The 14,548-nt window shown below is 54.6% G+C and overlaps 1 protein-coding gene across 1 annotated transcript in view; it reads right to left on the bottom strand.

Moving 5' to 3' along the window:
- Nucleotides 1-14,548, bottom strand: part of Ass1 (argininosuccinate synthase 1) — a 48,658-nt gene that overhangs the window by 17,140 nt on the left and 16,970 nt on the right. Inside the window, exons 7-12 of the mRNA XM_050155398.1 lie at nt 13,496-13,570; nt 10,142-10,212; nt 9,473-9,503; nt 4,436-4,526; nt 1,795-1,879; nt 1,154-1,218 (exon numbers count right to left, since the gene is read on the bottom strand). Of these exons, the coding sequence (XP_050011355.1) occupies nt 1,154-1,218; nt 1,795-1,879; nt 4,436-4,526; nt 9,473-9,503; nt 10,142-10,212; nt 13,496-13,570 (418 nt within the window). The remainder of the gene's footprint in view (nt 1-1,153; nt 1,219-1,794; nt 1,880-4,435; nt 4,527-9,472; nt 9,504-10,141; nt 10,213-13,495; nt 13,571-14,548) is intronic.

Raw genomic sequence — 14,548 nt, 5'->3', positions numbered from 1 at the left:
AATCAGATGCTAAATAGGTTAGAGACAAAGGTAGACAGGGAACGAAGAGAGACACTCATTAGCGCATTGTTCTTTACAAGGCCTTGGAGAGCGGCAGTGGTGCACGTTCTCACAACTCTAGCTCTGCCCAACCGGCAGAGGCAGATACGTTAGGGGAAACCGAGGCCCAGAGATTACCAGCCCAAGCTCACCAGGGCAGGTCTCCGGATCTTCATCTCCCCTAACAGCTGAGAGCCCATCAGCTCTCTTGGGACTTAGAATCTCAATATGAAAAGTCCCCAGGACCAGGGCTGGGACTGAACCTTGGCCTCGTTTTATTTGGCCGTTTTCATCTACAATCAATGTGGAAGCAAAGTGATCTGAAGTCCCTACCAGTATGTCACTGGTATTTAAATATTCAGGTGGCCAGTTCAGGGGCCCTAAGTGCCGAAATAAGAAGAAGACCCTAAAAACACTGCAGCATTGGTCACACACACACACACACACACACACACACACACACACACACACACGACTGGCAGGGACCAGGGATGGCACATGACTGATGATAAGGAGTCATGAAAACACCAAGGCACCAAACCCCCATCACCCTGGGATCAACTAATTCTCCATCCCCCAGCCAAGAAGAGGATCTGATGGCCCCATGGTGGCAGCCTACACCAGCCAAAGTGGCAGGCATACCACAGAAAAGTAGGGTCTATCTGTCCCTGGCAAAAAGGCCTTGGAGACATGCCAGAACCGGCCTGGCCTGTTCAGGGTTCCTGTGTGTAACTCACAGCGCCCTCCCTGGCAAGAGTCCCACTCTACTGCCCTCCTGGTGCTAGAGAAATGCCTTAATGACCACGAAATTGGCCCTGCACGGTCCGCCTCTTAACCTGGCTGGCCCGCCTGCGACACAAGACAGCCTGACCTCTAGACCGACCTCTCTCCTAGACCCCTCCCTCCTCTAGAGGCAGCCTTGCTTACAGCACCTGGGAAGTGTGTTTGTTGGGGTAGGGGGGTGTGGCAAAGGCCACAGTCCTCACTTCATGGGGTAGAGAGAAAGAAGGGTAAGCCCCGTGGTGTCCGGTGAATGGTGACATCCAAATGGTACTGGTGGGGTCTGCTTTGGGAGGTGCCCAAGTAGGCCCCAGCAGGTGCCACACACACTTACCCCTGGATTTCATTCCAATGAAGCGGTTCTCCACGATGTCAATGCGACCTACTCCGTGCTTGCCCCTGGGAAGAACAGGTCACTTGGATTCAGGTGCAGCCACCAGGCTTGGGGACCGAGGCCACCTACTGAGCAGGTGGCTTTGGATTGCCTATAGAGCAGCTTATGGGCATACTGGCTCTATCTCAGGTTCTAAGGCTCAACTTAGAGAGCACCCGAGTTGGGAAGACAGGCCCCAGGGGATGCTGGGTAAACTAAGGCCCCGTCTGGGTCACGCAGAGTGACACCTGTTTCACCTGTTACCTCTGAACTGGGTGGGATTTGCTTGGCCCCCGGCCTCATTAAGACTCATCTTTCTTTGTCTCTGGATGCCTGGCTCAACCAAAGGCCTGCAGCCCCAGCTGGACCGATCATAGGTGGTAGTGGTAGCCTTGGGGCCTTTATTATCATGGGTTGTGGGTTAAATAGACACCAGGATGCTCCTGTCAAACCAACATGGTCTGAGAGACTCTGTCTACAGGGCCCGGACAGTCGGATCTCCAGGTCGTGAACCTCAGCTGTGATCACTAGTCACCCCGATCCAAGCCAGCGCTTGCCTGCGGTGGCAGTCCTGGGAGTCGGGGCAGTCTATGGACACTCACGCAACTTCGTTCAGGTACATGAAGAGCTCCAAGGAAGTGCTGTGGGTAGTGCCATCTTTGACGTTTGTCACCTTCACAGGGACCCCTGGGGCAGACAGAGAGAGAGCAGTGGGCCTCCAGGCTGGGGCTCAACAGAGCAGCCTGTGCCCACCACCCCACCCTCTCCCTCCACCCACATCGCCTTAAATGGATGTGACAGATATGGAGTCCCAATGACTCCTTCAAAGCCCTGTGCTGGGGGGAGAGAAGGGGCCAGAAAGCCCCCCAGAATGAAAGGGAAAAATGCAATAAAAACGCTCGCCCCCTCCCTCCCATTCTCTCTGCCCCTTTAGCATTTAGGGGCTGTGAAATTGGAACCAGGCCCTGAACTAATTGAATTTCACGCTTCGTCATTGTCTTACCAGTGAGCACCTTCTGTCCCCACCAGCTACCCGGGGGCCGCCTGGCCGAGGTGCAGCCAGACCCTTCGAGTACGCACAGGCGTGTGTGCATGCGCGTGCATACACACATGCATCTAAGCAGTGCTCTGCCATGCTTGCCAGGTGGACAGGGACCTCTCGGTCCCAGCCATGTACCCCAGACCCTCAGAAAGCCACCTGATGGATGATCTGGGGGTGGTGCTCACTCCAGCAGACACCCATGAATTCTGAAATGTGTTGTCTGGGGTGGCAGGAGGGAGACAGCCGAGGCTCAGCCAGGGAAGGGCCATGTCGAGGGGGGTGGTGGGGAGGGGGCAGTGGGTGGGTTTGGGGTTGACTTTGAATAGCGAGGGGGCACTTTCTCGAGCGGTGTGAAATGGGTAATAAATGTATTAGGGGGCTAACAAGAGAGCCGTAACAGTGACAAAGAAAAGCCGTTCAAAGTTGGCGGCTAATCCCCCACCCATCTGCCCGGCTCATTACCATGTAGCGAGCCATCGGGTGCCAATCAGGGCTCAATAGCGGCTTTGGAGTCTTTATTAGCCAGGCGCCGTTTGGAGGGGCTCTGCTCAGGGCGCTGACAGCCTCACCATTCTTAACCCCCATTTCCAGGGGTTTTATAACTTGGTTGTAAATTGCTATTAAATGTAAGTCTGCCCAATAATGAACCTTAAGCCCCCTCGCCACCCCCTACCCCTCGCCTCCCTCTTTCTCTCCATCCCTGGTCCTATTATCACCCAACGCTGGGGCCTTGGATGGGGCCTGCCTGGGGAGGAGAGGTTGACATTGTTGGTGCTGCTGCCGGAGAAAGCCTCTTAGCTTTTAAAATAGTTAATAATTAGATTAAAACTTCAAATAAATTAACTAGAGAGCGAATGAGGACTAGGCAAGGGAGGGCGCCTCCCTCTCTTTCTCAGATAGCCCTCTCTTCTCCAACTCCGCCTGGGGCTGCCCTGCTCCTCGAGGATGGGCTGTTGGAGGCTTGTGCCTGGGACTCCCTGCACCTCCTGCTTACCTCCCGCCCTCTGCTCTCCCGGCTCCCAGGGGCTGACAGGCCCTGTGAGAGAATCCTGCAGTGTGGCCTGGCACATCCTACCATCTGCTCAGAGTAAAGCTCCAGGGAGGCCCCTTCCCAACAGAAGGCTTGAGGGGACTCAAGGCTGCCCCTGTGTTTAGGGTCCCAACCAAGGCCTCTTTGGTCCCTGGGTAGTGTGAGATTCAAGTTGACACAGTTGAAGAGGGACAAAGAAGGTAGCCACAGGCAGGTGAGGCAGCTCCTTGGGAGAGGCTGGAGGGGGCAGCTGACCCGTTGTGGTACCATACCCTCACTCCATCCATACCTTACACTGGGTATCTGTAAACAGCCTTTCCGTGGCTTATACCTCAGCCCCAGAGAGATAAGTTCCACAAGGTCATAGCAGCCAGGGACGCACGGAGCCTCTACCATCCCCCATCACCCTGTCCTCCAATTCTGAGGTCCCTTGGAGAGAGTCTGAGCCATCCGAGACTGACTCTTGCTTATGTTTCAGCCTGGGGGCCACTTGGTGGATGCGTAACCTCCGGCCTCCCTAGGTTCTTCTGCTAGGTACTGTCTCCTTCAGGAAGCCTTCCTAAAAGAGTCCCCTTCTTGTATCCCTGTACCCTCTCAGTTGGGCTCCGTTTCAATCACTACACAGTCCATGACCCATTCCTTCCTCCAGGGCAAGAGAAGGGAACCAGAGGGGCAGTAGCTTTGAGTCCAGGGACTGGAGACCCCAGATGACCCAAATGGGCCCAGCTTTCTGAGTGGAGTCTCAATGGAGTCCCAGAGGCCAGCTATGTGGCAGGCTAACCACTACTAAGTACTTCCTGGTGGCAGCACCTGGCTGGATGCCCTCCCTACAGAACTCCTTGCATGCTAGGAAAATAGCAGGTACTCCCACCCCCAGTTTATAGATGGGGAAAACTGAGGCTCAAGGACATAGAGAGTGACTCTCCCAAAGCCAGCTACTTGAGACAGAAAGTTCTCTGACAAGATCTGATGTCAGTGCCCTGGAGTACAGCCTGGGAAACTCTCCCCCCAAGCTTGGAAGCTCATACGGTTGGGAGTCTTTAAAGGCCCTGCCTGTGCTCTAGCTTCCAGGAATGCAAGGAGTTAGAGGGCCTGCATCCCAGGCAAGGAGGGGAAAGGAGCGGGGCCCCTTCAATCCACTCACCCTTATTCTGCATGGATGGGCACGTACCTTTTTTAAATTCTATCTCAAGGACATCTGGGCTGTTGGGTGCTTTGGCAGGGTCCTGAGTCTTTGTGTAGAGACCTGGAGGTGCTTGGTTCTAAAAAGAGACAGAGGTAGGAAGTTGAGGCATCGCGAGCCACACCAAGCACACACACCTGCTCGCCACCTCCTGCAGGTACCTGTATCAACTTGTCCCTGTCCAGGACCACTGGTCCCTGGCACTCCCCCACCAGTTCAGTGGGTCCCGGGGACTACCAGCTCCCAGCCAGCCCCGCCTGCCAGGGGCCTGAGAAACAAAGGGCTCAAGAAATCAGACAATTTTTCCCCTCAACTTGATCTCATCTTTTTCTTTGACGCCCCCACAGCTGGAGGCAGAATAGCAGGAGAGAAGCAAGTCAGGCAGGAAAGAGTGGGACTTCACAGGACTGCGGTGCACAGGCTTCCCGGGAGCCGCACGCACACGCGCGTCACTGCCTGGAATTGGGGTTTATTCTGCACTGACCGCAAAGCTAATGACTGCGCGTGACCCCAGCAGGTGCTCTAGCGGGCCAAGCCGTCCCTGGGGTCCCTGAGGTTAATACTCACGGGGAGAAAAGAAGAACAAAGCAAAACCATTTGAAAACACATCAACCTTTATGTATATTTTTTTTCTTGGGTGCGTTAGAAAATGGGCCTCTCTTCCTTAGGAGGAGGCGGAGGGGCTGCTTGCTACCCAGGACTTTCTCGAAATTTCCTCTCGCCTCTAGAGGCTCCAGTTCCCCCACCACCCAAGTCTGAAGCCTGAATACTTGCCACCACAGGGCTGGGAGCCTGTGGGCTTGGCTGCTCAAGTTCGTCCCGGGGGCATCCTGTGCCCAGCTGTTCTGTCCACCTGCTGACGTCTGGGAACCACAGCCGTCAGCCTTTCCTTTCAAACTTCGAGCGCATTCACACATCACTGCTCACTTTGGAGCTCCAAGCAGCCTTGCCTGGCAGGAACAAATGCTGCCCCATCAGCAGGGGCAGACAGGGAGGCTGCTGGGGGGCACCGTCCACTTCTAGGTTTTGCACGAACCATGCTCCACACGACCACAAACAGCCCAGGCCACCTAGCACACGGGAGGGGAAATCACAAGGCCCCCAACAACTATGGGGAACTTTACTTTGTGCTATTGTACAGGCAGGGTCTCAAGTAACCCAGTTTGGCCTTGAACTCCTGGATCTCCCTGCCCCCTAACTCCTAAGTGCTGGGATTACCATCATATTCAACTGTGGGAGACTTGTGGAAAATACCCCTAAGGCAGATGTCAGGCTGTGGTACCCTCAGAAGTGATTCTTCAAACTCTAGTTTCCATCTGGGGAAGGGATCTGTGCCCTTGACTGCGTTAAAGTTTAAATGCAACACAGGAAATGTCAAGCAAGGGCTGGTGTGGATGGAAACTCACTCTGCAGGTGGGACATCGGCTTGGAGATGGACACTGTGCCTTCTCCAAGGGAGGCCACAGAAAGGCACCCTGGGATGCTTATCTATGCTTACCCATCAGCTCTCTGCTGGAGTGACTAGCAACCTTATTTTCCCAGGGTCCCCCTAGATTTAACACCAAGTGTCATCTGTCAAGAATCCTTGGTGCCACACAGTGGTAAGGTTTATCTTTCCCACTCAACTACAGAGCTCCAAGGGACCCTAGACTGGCAGCCACACCCCCCTAAAGTGTTATTTGTGTGGTGGACACAGTGTGGCCTTAAAGGCAGACCCAGGGAGGTGTGAAGGGTCTGTAAGACACACACACACACACACACACACACACACACACACACACACACGCTGCAAGAGGCCTCCAGGAACCAGAGGGAAAAGTAAGGCCCAAAGAAGTAGCTGGTCCAAACCACACCTTAGTACTCTTTCAGCATCTCATGCTGCTTCCCAGCTGCTATGGCAACCTGGGCTGCGAAACAGTTTGATGCCTACGGTTGAGTGTCAACGCCATTCATCCTGGAGCAGACTTCAGAGAAATGCCATGTTCCCAGACCCGCTCAGTGCATAGAAAAGCCTTGCCATGTTCCCAGACCCACTCAGTGCATAGAAATGCCTGAAGCTCAGCTCACAGGTGGAGCGGACTGAAGGTGGATTTCAGGGTGACCAGCACAGCAATCACTTCCCCACACGTCCAGAGCTCCAAGCCCATAAACCGCTCCTCCCGCCTCTGTCTATAGTGACTGCAACCACTTCAGTTTTGAACCTGTCCTTTCCCTGGTCACATAGCCTAATGGTAGAGGAAGGATGCCTTGGGAAAGACAAGAGACAGGAAGGTGCTCGGGACAGGACAAGTTCATACACTCTACAGCAGGAGTCGGGGTGGGGTGGGCAGCTGACAGCCCCATTCCATCAAATAACTAAATAGAAATAAACTGGTGTTTGCTTTGCATTCTGAGCTCAGGGGGTGCCTGGCTTCTTTTTAACTGTCCCTCCTAAAAGCCCAGTTCAAATGACAAATAGTTCATTGCTGAGTATCTGGTGCCATTTATCCACCCCAGCGGGAGGGCTCACTTCCAATGTCATCTGGGTTGGGTGGGGGGAAGAGAGGAGAGGGAGGGAGGGAGGGAGGGAGAGGAGAGAGGGGAGAGAGAGAGAGAGAGAGAGAGAGAGAGAGAGAGAGAGGAGAGGGGGGGGGGGGGGGGGGGGGAGAGAGAGAGAGAGAGAGAGAGAGAGAGAGAGAGAGAGAGAGAGAGAGGAGAGACGGGAGTTGGGGTGGAGATTGAAAGAAAGCATGAAACAGGCCTGCGAAGGAAGGATTGCAGCAAATGGCCCATGAACTAACCCATGATGTAGAGGCATGATGGATGTGGGGGTGGCTTATTCACCCATCAGATATGGCGGCCGGCAGCTGAATGAACTCTTTCACTGTGGGCCGTATGAAGTTAAAGCAAGTAAATTTCTATCTTTCTTCGTATTAGCTGCCTCATTGCCCTTCAATCAGCCCTGGCGGAGGCAGAAAATGGCTCAGCCATCTGCTTCAGACCCTCCCTTCCGCAGACCTCGGGTCTTTTTTGGGGAGGGGGAGGGGCCCTGGAAGCTCTCAGTGCTCCTCTCTGAGGGTGGGGGAGGGCTGTGGGGGGGGGCGCTGCATGGAGCAGGGGACACAGAAGCAAAAGCATCTGGGTGCCATAGGATTGGGGAAAGCCTCCATGGCCAAAACATAGAGAGAGGACAATGTGGGTCTCCTGGCCAGAGTGGAGGGAGTGGCTGGGACTCTCAGCAGCCATGCTGTTGCCTCTCCTCAGCCCAGCCTGGCCCATTTCTACTGCTTGGTGAGGGGAGCGCGGTTAGAGACTGTGCAGCAGTGAGCAGCAGGGATTTGGGGTTCTGCTGCAGGGCACTTGTCTCTGGGACCTGGCAGTCACAATACCTTTGACTGGGACATGTTAGCTCTGGGACCCAGATCTGTCCTTAGTGACATGGAAATCACACTAAATCTCAGGCTCCAGGCTGCTTCCCCGTTCTGAGGTGACCAGTTTGGGAGTTCTGCTTCTCTAGTGAGGATAGGGCCCAGGCTGCTAAGAAGAGGCTGGGAGTTTTCCCAGGTTCCTGGCCTCACAGGAGCTAGCTTGGAAGGACCTAGAAGGCTTGCTCAGGGCTTCAGTTCCAGGCCCCCCTCGGTGTGACTGACTGGCTAATGAGCTGTGGTTGGCCTGAGTGTCATGGGGTCAGCAGAGCATGAACTGGAAAAACCTGTGGCCAGCAGGCAGCAGCCCCACGGGCCGTCAGTCCCCAGGGTGGGGTGGGGGCACCGGGCACCAGCTTTCCCTTGTGACAAGTGAGGGCTCTGCCATGCTGTTGCCTCTGCCACAGCCTTAGACCCGGCCCAGCCTGGTCCTACTGCTTGTGAGGGAGGCTCTGAGCAGACCTCAGACTCTTAGTCTTAACTGTGGCCTGAAGAGAAGGCAAGACCCTCATCCCCCTACCCCAGACCTTGTTCCAAGCCATGCTAAGCACTTTCTATTGCTACCTTGTGCAAGAGAAACTGGAGGCTCAGACAGGATGGGTGCCTGTGGGAAGGTACGGGGAGAACGAGGCCACTGAGGGTCCCAGCTCCAAGTCTTGCTCAGCTGAGTCATTTCTCTGGGCCTCGGTTTCCCCGTCGGTAAAATGAGACTGCTCACAGTCAGAATCCAAGGAAATCAAAGCAGGAAAATGCCAGAAGCAGGTCTGGGGTCATACATTTTAGGGTGGCCATCATGACCTGGTACTGCTAGGTTAGGAATGGGGTCAGTAGAGTGCAGACCTGGGCAAGGGTGTACCCTGGGGCCTTGGAATGGAGATCCTGATCCAAACCACCCAGTCGATTCTCCTCCAGCCTTCAGAACCCCCAGGCCCAGCTGCCAAATTCTCTAATGTCTTCCAAGCAGACTACCCCCACCACCACCAAAGCAGCCCCCAGGGTGTGGGGCTGGGCCAGGAATGGAGTCATTCCCTTGGGGACAAAGAGATTTTTCTCTCCCTATGATAGGCTTTGCTCTGCCCGCCCCCCATTTCCCACAGTGGGCAGGAGGAGACAAGAAGCCCCTGGGGAGAGAAACCTGACATCTGAAATGGGTCTGCGGGCTCACCCTGGCCAACCCAAGAGACTAAGCCAGGATGGGTGTGAACACAGACCCAGACATATGGCTCATTGGGTTCGAGCCCTCGCACCCCAATCCAGGCAGTGGCCCAGCGCCTACCCAGCTGGTTGGGACAGGCTGCACCCTCTCTCACGTGCCTCATCTGCTCAAACGCTTCCCTATTGTCTTTCAATTGCCCATCCTTTCTGCTCCTTCCAGTATTCATCTCTACAGCAGTTAGAACACCAGGGAAGTGGGGTGGCAAGGGTGACAGGGGCAAGGGGGCGCAGGAGTCAGAGCCCAGCATGCAGACGGCAGGCAGAGTGGCCAACGAGGAGAGTTTGGGAGACTGCCATGTAAAACTACCCTGGCCCCTGGTGAAATTTCAATTAGGCCTCACGCGCATTAGATAGCGTGAGCACTGGGGACCACCACGGGCAGCTGGCTCCTAGGCAAAGGGCTTACCTTGGGGTTCTCCAGGATTCCAGCCTCGTAGCTGTAGGGGAGAGGTGAATTGAGTATACACAGTAGTGTCACGTAAACCTCTACTGTCCTGTGGATCGCCCACAGGTCGTCTGCCTTTTCTCTCGGCCGAAGCCTATGCTGCCAACCCCACCCTGAACACTCTGAGCCACCCCAGTTAGCTAAGGAAGCTGCAGACTGCAAGGAAGAACTGGGGTTTCCCCACTCAGTCTTATGGGTGCAGCCCTGGGATGCCACACATGGGGACCTCTGCCTTCAACACTCATTCCAGTCTGGCCCTCTTCACCCTTGAGGTGTTAACTCGAGAGACCAGTTCCTCTGAGAAGTTGTTCCCAATACCCCAGGCCTGCCAGATCAATACGCAGGGCTTGCCTGCACCTAGTGAAGAGAACATGGCAAAGTCAGGCCTGGGAACAAAGGGGCTGTACTTTCTCACGCCAACTTAATTTGTATTTTATGTGTATGACTGTTTGCCTGCATGTATGTATGCAGTGCCCATGGGTACCAGAAGAGAATGCTGGTACCCTGAAGTTACAGATGGTTGTGAGCCACCATGAGGATGCTGGGAACCAAACCCAGGTCCTCTGCAAGAGCAGTCAGCGTTCTTAACCACCCGGCCATAGCCTCAGTGCCAGAAGGGGCTGGACTTACCTGATGTGCATTAGGTTCTCATCCATACTCCAGGGGCTCTTGGGTGTGACAGGGATGGGAATTCCATGTTGCTACAGAAGAAGACAGAATGGTCAGGTGGAGGTTCTTGGGAGGGTACATGAAGGTCATGCTCCACTGCCTGGGATCCCTCAAGGTGCCAGTTAGCCCCAAATCATGTCCCTCTCCCCTTCCCAGGCTACCTAGGGAGGGAGGGAGGATCTTAAACACTAGAGTGCCCTCATTACTCAGAATGGAGGCTGACCGTGGAGTTCTTTCCAGAAGATATCATCAGCCCACAGTCCCAGGACCCATAGAAGCACTTAGGGGCAGGAACTGGCTAGGCATTTCTTGGCACCTGCTATGATACCCACCACATCCTAAGAGCTAGGGCTATAGCAGCCTAAGTATCTACCATGCAGCCTCAAGTGGGCCACAGAGACATCCATCCCGAGTTTATAATGCTTCGTGTGAACCCAATGAAAGGAGGAACACCTATAGGAGCCCCCATCACAAGGTATCTCCTGGGAGCCATCTTTCCAAGCCATGCAACCACTCTGCAGACCCTCAAAGTAGAGCCAGGTAGCCAGCCTCCATCTCCATCTCTTGTGGCTTGATGCTATTTGATTTCCAAATGGTCCTCACCATTGCTGAAGGATAGATGCCCAGACCCCAGGCCAGACAGCGGCTGGCCATCCTTCACGGGCTCAGTTTCCAGGGAAAGGGTAGGTGACTGTCCTAGTCACCTCTGTGCACAGACACTCGACTGTAACCCCACATGAGTTCTGAGCTTCAGCTCAGAAATTGCTACACCCTTTCAACTCTGGTGGGCATGGAGCTTGGGAGAGATGGCCAGGTCAATGGCCCCTCAAGCTTATGAGGCCAGACAGCGCCTCTGAGGTCCCTCTACACCTCAACCCTGGGGTCACAGTGGGAACTTTAACCATTTAGGGAGTCTCTCAGGGGATAGGTTTGCCCACCCAGTTCACAGGCTGGTGCCTAAGATTCTAGAGCCCTCCGCCAGGTGTGGGCTAGTGCGAGTTCATTATAGGCCCGAGCTTCAAGTGATGCTAAAAGAAAAGAGAGGAAGTCCCTTTGGTGTTCCTTTAGCTAAACTTAAAAAAACAGCAGCCCCCCAAATAAGCCACAACTGCCCTTGAGACGTTTGTCCTTTTTTAAAACAGCATAGGCAACCAGAAAACTTCATTTCCCCGCTGCTCGACACAGATCTAACGCCCACACTTGCTCTATGCTCTCTCCATGTGGAACTGACAGGTTGGGGACCAGAACTTTGCAAGATGGTGCTGGTGACATATGAGGGCACGTTGCTGGGCAGCCAAGAGAAGTGGCTGGCCAGGTTCCCTGGAGCCTTTATTTCTGGGGGCGATGCGGGACCCTCGCCTCTTTCTCAATTGGCCTCGACCACAGAGAAAGGGGAGGAGTGTGGGAAGGGGCAGCAAGGAGGAGCAGGGCAGGTGGCTGCCCTAGGCAGAGCCATAGATGCTGAACAGAGCAGAATCCAGCACAGCGAGTTCGTCTCTTCACTCTTCTCTGTCCTCACTCACCCCAGCCCTAAGGACTCCCAGGTTAACTAATGACAATAAACAACCTTGGCAGGGGGCAGGCGGGGAGCAGGCAGGGGGCAGGCGGCAGTGGTGGCGGGGTCTTGGGGCAGGTGCTGCTCTAGTGTCCACCTCAAACTCTGGTTTAGAATGTTACCTTTAGTAGTAATTTTTTGAGTTATGAGAGGATCGAACCCAGGGATTCATCATGTAAAATGGGCATCTACTCCAGCTCCCTTCTGCACTAATTTACCCAGACTGACCCTGAACTCGCGATCCTTCCTCCGCTCTCTCAGCTCTCGGATTGTACGCCCGCACCATGAGGGCACTATCATTTCTAATCAGTTGTGATAATGACAACCATAGGTGGTTCTGAGCCTTGAGCAGTGGTCTGGGGACAGGCAGAAGCCAAGGCTTCCCCGTGCCTCCACAGCACCCTTTGACCCTGGCTACTTAAGGGCTTTGAAAGCAGAGATTTTCAAAGCCCCATTGATTTCCTTTCCCCTCATCTGTCTCAGATACTGCCTGGCTGTGAATCTCACACAAAGCCTCCCGGCTGCTTGATGCTTCTGGTCACTTCCTGGGTGCGGTCTCCTTTCCTAGCTGGATATGCTAAAGTTTTTCCATAGCCCCATTCCGAACCTAGCACCCATGAAGAAGGTGGGGAGACACCTTCCTGGACAAACTCTTCCTGCTCTGAAGGTTATTCAAGGTGGAAGCTAAGTGTCTTCTCCCCAGAATCCAGAAAAAAAGGGGCCACAAATTCAGCTGTGCTGGGAAAAACCAGGGCTGTCGACCAGTGGGGTCCAGAGGGAGGGTACAAGCAGCCGCGGGTCGGCCTGGCCCTTGCTTCTAACTGGACTAGGGGAGGGAGCGAGGCCAAGAACAGGGCTTGTAATTCATTATCCCTAAAGACGGGGCCTGCTTCATATTCTTCTTCATCAAGGAGACAAGGGGGCAGGAAAAAAGACGCCTCGCCAACCTCCACTCCCTTAATAGCCCCACTATTTGACGATTTGTTTGGCAACATATGGGTTTGCTCTTGTAAACTCCACTCTTAATAATAAAACAACAGATGGTGGAGGACGCCTTTCCTCCCAGCGCTCAGGGGCCTAATGGGATGCTGGCGGCTGGGGCAGGGCTGCCTTCCCTGCAGTCCCGTGTTCCCCGCAGCGTCCCCTACCACGCGGCACCTTGGCTGAAGTGAGCTCACACAGCCAGCCTCGGCGACTGCTATTTAAAAACCTGAGCAATTTTCTGGTGTGTGCACCGACTTGCTTTTCCCCCTGTCTGATTGATTGAGGCTGTTTGTCAAGTGCTGCCATCGAGTCGCTAAAAAGAAAGGTGCCCTGGGGAGCAGCTAAGGATCACGATGCAAAACTTCTAATATGTTTTATTGCAACTTGTATTTCAAAAAAAAAGGCTGACGCCAGGAAAGGCTTTGTCTGACATTGGCCTGGGAGTGTCTCCCTGATCCAGGGAAAGCACTGGGGACATCAGTGGCCAGGTAATTGAGGTGCAGAACAGCTCCCCTGCTCCCCCTTCCTGGCAGTTTCCTTGGAACCCACGCCTACATGCTGCAGAAGGGGCATGCAGGATTCTTAGGGCAGGCAACTCAATGCCTCCCAGCTCAGTGAACTGGGTCACCTCACAGAGGCCCACCTAGGAAATGGACCACACACCTATGAGGCTGACTTGGGGGACAAATGCTATGGGAGGGGGCTCCATCTTGTCTCATGCCACCAAGGTGGCCTCAGCCCTAATAGCCCGCGGCTTAGCTGACGCTCAGACCTACCTTGGCATACTCCATCAAATCATTTCGGCCCTTGAACCGGTTGTAAAACTCAGGCATCCTCCAGGGGGCGATGACCTGGAGGCAGGACAAAGGGGACAAAGGGTCAGGACCTGGGTAAGGAGTCTCTCACTGTGTCCCTCAAAAGACTCCCTGGGGAGTGAGCAGGGAGACTAAGGAAGGAATACTGGGTGCTGGAGAGACCTGTGTTCTGTGACCAAACGGCTGTGCATCCCTCTGGGCCTGTTTCTCCAGCTGGGACCTGAGTGTCTGAAAGTGTGAGTCTTGGTGAACTGAGCTGGGGTGGGAGGGAGACAGCATGAGTGTAATTTGCCCCCCCCCATAATGCTGCAGTGGGGGGGGGGCGTTATGGAAGAGTCCCAGCTATACATATTCCATATGGGCCCTGCTGGCCTTCAGGGTCAGGGACTGGTCCCCAAGAAGTAAACTCAGCATATCGCCCAGTACAATGTCGCTGGTGTGGTGGACATAGTGGGGTGTGGTGGACACGGTGGGGTGTAGTGGTACCAGGGTACGCTCCTCAATGCCCAGCCCTAGACACAGCAGTCCTTAATCAGGCTCAGAACTGAGAAACTTCATGATTGGCCAGGCTCCCAGAGACCAGCCAGTTTGGGTCCCTGCCCCATCCCACCATAGCCCCTGGGCTTTGCCTCTTTAAATAAAGATCCAGAAACTAGTCACCCCATCCCCCACAGTGGCCGTGGGAACCAGAGGCAGAGGTTGAAGGATGGGCCCTGGCGCCAGAGGCCCTGCAGCGCAGCTACTGTGCTGGGCACCTTTGGAGGCCTGGCCTGCAGAGGTCAGATGTATCAGAACTCATTACCGCTCACTTCCAGGCCAGCTCCGTCCCCAGGCTGGGGACAGCTGGCAGTCCGGGCAAGGGACAGAGAAAGACATGCTACAGAGAGGAAGAAGCCCAGGGGGAAGGAGAAGGATTAGGTCTCCTGGGGTTACCAAGGAGCTCAGATTGAGGTTGTGTAATGCAGAATGCAGCCACTGGTTGACAAGACCGCGCCTGGAGGGCTGGCACCATGA

The sequence above is a fragment of the Alexandromys fortis genome, unplaced genomic scaffold (genome assembly GCF_014885135.2).
Source record: "Alexandromys fortis isolate MF-2015 unplaced genomic scaffold, M_Fortis_MF-2015_v1.1 scaffold_72, whole genome shotgun sequence".
NCBI classification, from domain to species: Eukaryota; Metazoa; Chordata; class Mammalia; order Rodentia; family Cricetidae; genus Alexandromys; species Alexandromys fortis.
Note: the sequence above shows the minus strand (reverse complement) of the source record. Positions and strands in the feature narration are given on the sequence as shown.